Below are 6,289 nucleotides of genomic sequence, written 5' to 3' on the forward strand. Positions count from 1 at the left end.
AAAACCGGCTTTCACCAACGACGAATCGCCTTAATTCCACCGGTTTCTGGTGCTGGGCCAGTCAATTCATTTTCATGATCGGGATTTGCTGAGGAGATTTAATAAGTCCATAAATCGTTGACCCTTCTTTACATCTTCTAATCTTACACCCAACGAGACCAAAGACCGAAAATTTTTCGTTCAGGACGTGCGAAGCCACATTAGTATATTCTTAGGAAAAAAATCTCTTCCAATAAATTTTTATATAGAATAATTTGTGTAGAATTATGATGTGTTATAGCTAAAGCCGATTCGTAGAATTAAGAGAAATCGAATGAAGCGCATAGGGAAATATTTTTTATTTCGTATATCTCTTAAGGTTCATATAAAGTTGATTTAAGATATGATATATTAAAACATTAATATATTTTTTAATTAATAAATATATATATTTACATTTCATAAAAAGTTTTATTTTATTTTTTTATTTGTAACATAGCAATTTTTAACAATTGCATTAAATTCTTCTCGAAAAAGGTATAATTTAGAACATTGTTTCTCATTTAATCTATTTTTACTTACTTTGACAATTATTTCATCTTTTGTAATAGTCATTAATTATTTAGTCTTTTGTATATAGTCTCTATTTTGTCATTGTACATAAAATATGCGTGCGTCGACCGATGCTTCGCAATAAGAGTAGAAAAACGTCACGTTGATTATTTGGACGTGCGGTTGTAACGAAGCGTGTCTATCTCTGCGCCGCATAATTTTCACTGCTAGTGACACAACAGAATAGGCACGCGATTCGCCACGTTTGCGGTTTAATAAATCCACCCGCGTGCACGACGCAATTTTAATAAAATTATCTGGCACACGAATGAAAATATCTTGATGTCGATACAGCACGAGGAATAAGTTATATTCGTTTTGCAAAAACACTTTGATCATTTACCTTCTAAGAAACATAATAATTGCGGAATATCTGTTTTTATCATACGATTGTAATAACCTTGTGGACATTTCAATTATTTGCACAACGTATAATTCTTTCTTCTTAGCAAATTGATTAACATCGGCGCGGCCTTAGACAGAAGCTCAATATGCTTTTTATTCGTGAAAAAGTCGATGGTAAAATTATCACGGACGCGAGTAGCAATCGCTTTTTATCGCACGGGAGATATGGCGATTGTTCAAAGAATCACACTCAATAAAGAACCGTCGAGCACGTACACGTGAAGTTAAAGCGATTGTATTTCTACATTCGTCTCGATACATTTCTTCCAACATAGGTTAATAATATTTTGTATTTAGTCATAATATTTATTATTTGATTTTTGAATTTGAACACACGCGAGAAGTATACTCTTAAAATAAAAATATACAAGGTATAAAATTGGAATATGAATTGTATTTTTTTATACAAAATATTACTATATCATCTTTTATGTCAATTTAAAGATTAAATAATTATAACTTAATTATAATTATAATTATAATTATAATAATTCTTGTATATAATTATAATATAACAAGACAGGACCACTATAGTGATGTTCAAACAACATTATATTTTTAAGTAAAAATATAATGAAAAATAATGAATTATTACAAATCTTACTTAAGGAAAAGCTGTAAGATTTAAGAAATAAATTCCACCCTCTAAAAATTAATTATAATAATTATATAAATATTAAACTGCAAAAGCAGTATATGCTTATATAATATATTTGTTTGTTATCTGTTTGTCATCTTTTTATTTGAGTGATGTAATTTAATAACTATAGATTCTTATAAAATTTTATTCTTAGAGGAAATGTCAATTTATTTTGCAGATCATGCGTGCATCACAAAATTTTATGCATATCTGTTCTTTGTATTCGCACTAAATGTACTTGTAAAATCAATCTTTTCATAGTGATTTAATATTATTGCTTTTATTTACGGCCATTTTAGGCTGATTTATTTTTTTAAAGGATAAAAATTGATATGACGTTTATATTAAATGAATTGCAAAACAAGAGATGCAAATATAAAAGGGACTATCTCGATAACAGCTAATTCTACAGATCCTTCTTCCTCAGAACAGCACAATAAACACGTCATTATATGCTTTTTCCTGATCATGGTGAAAGATTGTTCGTCACTCGTAATTAATTAGCATATACACCTGGCGCTTGATTAATATTTTTGTATCATATCCACGGGTATTATACATAACGAGAGGCGCCTCACCACAGATCCGTTTTAAAGATTATACAGCCTTGCATTTGCCGTTCTCTCTCGAAAGGTTACTGTTTGTCACGTTTACAGATTCTTGTTTGTGCAGAAGTGGTTTCGAGAAAGTCATAAATATGCAAAAATTAATTCTAATAACGTATTACAATATTGTCTTAATATTACAAACTACATATATTCTAGGCATGCTATATAATACTAAAAGTATTCATTAATGCAAAAACCGTGAATCAGGTGATAATTAAGTTAGCAGGTTGATCGATTTGACAAGAGACTGTCTTCACACATCTTTATTCTTTCATATTATCACTGAAAAAAAGAGTTTAGTAATAGTTACCAAATAATGAATGGAATAATTCCAGTTAAATATTCCGTTGATATAACCAAAAATAAATTTTATTTTTTTAAATATTTACTAATTATTACTAAATGATTAGTTATATCATTATATATTTGTGATAATCATTATTAAATTTTTAAGAAAGTAAAAGTATTTTTAATTATATTACCAAACATTTAATTGAAATTATTTTACTCAACATTTGATAGCTATTACGAGATCCTTTTTATACATATACTTAATTGAGAAATCTACAATGACGGTGCTAAAATAATGGTGGCAAATAGGTTTAATCTTGTTCTTTCCAAAAAAAAAAACATTGCCTTTTTTTATTAAATTGACTTGTGTTACTAATTTTAATTAGCTATTATTTAATTACAATAAAATATTGTAAAATATAAGAACATTATATTGGTTGATAAGTAAAATATATTATAACTAGAAATTGATCTGGTAATGGTAATTATGTAAGTATAGATTACGGCTGCATAAGTCAAAAATAGACACATGCGATGCGCAAAACAAGGCGGCAATCTGATAAAGAAACGGCACAGAAAGCAATGTACGTGATTATATCGTTATGTAGGAAACAATGTATGTGTAAGTGTAGTGCATAAAATTATATTGATGTGTATCTCTGTGTACACGAATGATTTTGTATAATTGTATGTGTCTTATTCGCGTTAAGAATGATGACGAAACTCTCATTTATCTCGAACGCGCGTTAATCACAAGTACTCACGCAAGAACAAGTACTCACGTTTTATTGAGTATCTTAAGTATGAAATAGTATTTTGTAATTTATAATTTTAGGAGCACTCTTGAATATTTTTTAAATATTATATATAATTTTTTATTTTTATATATTATATGTTATATATTACATATAAAAACAATTTTTTATTTAATGAAAAACGATAGACATATGTTTTTAATGTATATTAATAATATCTCATGATGTAAGCGTCATTAATTATTATGCAAATATCATAGATTAATCTACCGTCAATATTCGCCGACGAAAGATTACAATTTATTTTTTAACTGGTTGCATTCCATCAAAATGTCATTTATACATTTTTATTCACGTTAAATATTAATGTGTTTTGTAATGAATGCTATAAAGTGGTATAGAGTACCATTGCTTAGTTAAATTTTGCTTTTGAGAGAGAAGAAATAAATTCTGATTAAAGTATTGTTTAAAATCCTTTAAAATCCAAAACGTAAAAATTATTTATAATTATAATTGTATGTCTAGGTAGCCGACACGTAAAATGGTGGCGTCGCAAAATGACGGCGGCAGAAGTATGGGCGGCGACGGCGGCGGCGGTGGTGATGGTGGCGGCGGCGGCGGAAGTGATGACACAGTTTACACGGTGACCGTGAGCGGGGTCGGTTACAGGAACGAGGGTTACAAGGACGACGGTACCGATGGCATACCGCCGGAGCCGCAGAAGCCACCGCAGCTTCCGGCAGCGGATGACGATACACAATCGCGGAAATTCAAACTGTCGCGCAGTGAAAAATGGCGTATTCTAAAGAACATCGGCACCGTCTCCATCGCTTTTATGGTGCAGTTCACTGCGTTCCAGGGCACAGCGAATTTACAGTCGTCAATCAATGCCAGCGATGGCCTCGGTACCGTCTCGCTCTCGGCCATCTACGCCGCCCTGGTGCTCTCGTGCATCTTCGTGCCCACTTTCCTCATCAAGAGACTCACCGTAAAGTGGACCCTCTGCCTGTCTATGCTATGTTACGCGCCGTACATCGGCTCGCAGTTCTATCCCAAATTCTACACCCTGGTACCCGCCGGCGTTCTCCTGGGTCTTGGCGCCGCGCCTATGTGGGCTGCTAAGGCCACGTATCTGACGCAAGTCGGTGGTGTCTATGCCAAGATCACTGACCAGCCAGTCGACGCCATCGTGGTACGGTTCTTCGGCTTCTTTTTCCTAGCGTGGCAGACGGCCGAGCTCTGGGGCAACCTTATCTCTTCGCTTGGTAAGTCGACAGCTTCAAGTTATCATAGCTTAGAGTTAATATTTTACCACTTTTAAATCCTATATTTGAATTTACAAGACTACATTCATATTCCAGAATTATAGTTTATGTATTTAAAATTGGAATACTTAATTGAAAAGTAATAATGAGAAAGGCTTCTGACTAATAGCGTAAAGATAAGGACACTAATAAAATCGGTGCAAACTGCATTGATTTTATAATCGAATTTATTAAGCCTTTTCTAGCGTCATCATGTATTTATATACGTATGATTAATAGTTATTATCAGGGCTAATTACATTGATGCTTCGCGAAGAATTGATTTCTGAGAATAAAAATCTCCAATCCTTATTGTTAAAGTTAACAGTGATTAACGAGCAGTTACGCTAAACCATCATGCGTACTTTCACAAAAGCAATTTTTCTTGTCATTCACAAGCGTAATAAAAACATTCTATGCATCTCAATAATACACAGCACTCAATGCTATCGCTGTCTGTGTTTCACACTCGATTACCAGCAATTCACAATATGTTCGTTAACGCCGTGCAAATATTCAGTAGACTATGTGCACAGTTGTGTTAGCTTATCAGCTTAAACTACGTTGTATATATTAACTACATTTCTCTCTGTAGACCAGTGATATTCAGTCTTTTTTAAGTCGATTTCAGAGGGCCATTCTTCAGAAATCTTGCGGATGATATAATGTTTATTTTGTTTGCATAAAATAAAAAATATAATTTTATATTTTTGACTATGAACTAAAGCAGACTGCAAAAGATTCACGCGGATCGCAAATTGAAGATCACTGCTATAACAGTTCTTGAATCAACAATACAAGCAAATCATTTTTCCCACGTTATTCTACCTAATTATATAAATCTTAATAAGCTACAAAAGTTCTCAAATCTGAATTTTATTTGAATTAAATAATTTTCAAAGAATATTTACTTGCAATTAAAATAAAATGTTTTGATTTAAGTCAGATTTTGCAAATTTTACAGTAGGTGTGCGCAGTACGCGCGCAGTAGAAATGGACGTTACAGTCAGACAAACATTGCAGTCAGACAGTCTGACTCAACGTTCAGTTTTTTCCCTGACACGTGTATATTCTTGTATCTTTATATACGGCTTTCGCTGTATACGTGAGGGACAATGTAGTCAGTGAGAGACATATGAAACGAGAAGCCGTGAGAGCAACAGAGAGAGAATCACACGTTCGCCAAGAAGAAACAAGATTTATCCGGTATAAACTCGTAGTAGTCGGTTTTCGTACTACCTCGTACGCCTTCCCCGATACCGCATATGTTTGCATACACATATACGAACGTGTAAAGTATCATTGTATGTCAGTCTTACATGTGAAGAGACGTTTCTTCGATTTCTTCGCTCGTTAAGTGCCACTCCTATGACTGATTTCGGCTTGACGCCATTTTATAAGATCCGGTAATGCTCTAAACGTTCTAATTATTAAATTGAAGCATAGAAAGAGCTACAAAACAGAATATATATTAAAATTAGATTCCAACTAAAATAAAATGTTTAAACGAACATAAAAAATACATAACAATAAAAAAAAATAAGTAAACATCATTAACTGATATGTAGGGGAAAATAAGAATAACTAATGATAAACATTTAGATCTTCTGTTAAACAGAATTTGATTATAAATTGATATGAACATTAAATTAATTTTATACTAAATTATATAATCTGCAATTATATATATATATA

General features: G+C 32.3%; 1 protein-coding gene across 1 annotated transcript in view; it reads left to right on the forward strand.

Annotated features, from left to right (window-relative positions):
- LOC108746324 (UNC93-like protein) overlaps positions 1-6,289 on the forward strand; it is a 50,120-nt gene that overhangs the window by 15,889 nt on the left and 27,942 nt on the right. The window contains exon 2 of the mRNA XM_018483038.1: positions 3,816-4,555. Within this exon, the coding sequence (XP_018338540.1) occupies positions 3,832-4,555 (724 nt within the window). The 5' untranslated portion in view covers positions 3,816-3,831. The remainder of the gene's footprint in view (positions 1-3,815; positions 4,556-6,289) is intronic.

The sequence above is a fragment of the Trachymyrmex septentrionalis genome, unplaced genomic scaffold, assembly GCF_001594115.1.
Source record: "Trachymyrmex septentrionalis isolate Tsep2-gDNA-1 unplaced genomic scaffold, Tsep1.0 scaffold167, whole genome shotgun sequence".
NCBI classification, from domain to species: domain Eukaryota; kingdom Metazoa; phylum Arthropoda; class Insecta; order Hymenoptera; family Formicidae; genus Trachymyrmex; species Trachymyrmex septentrionalis.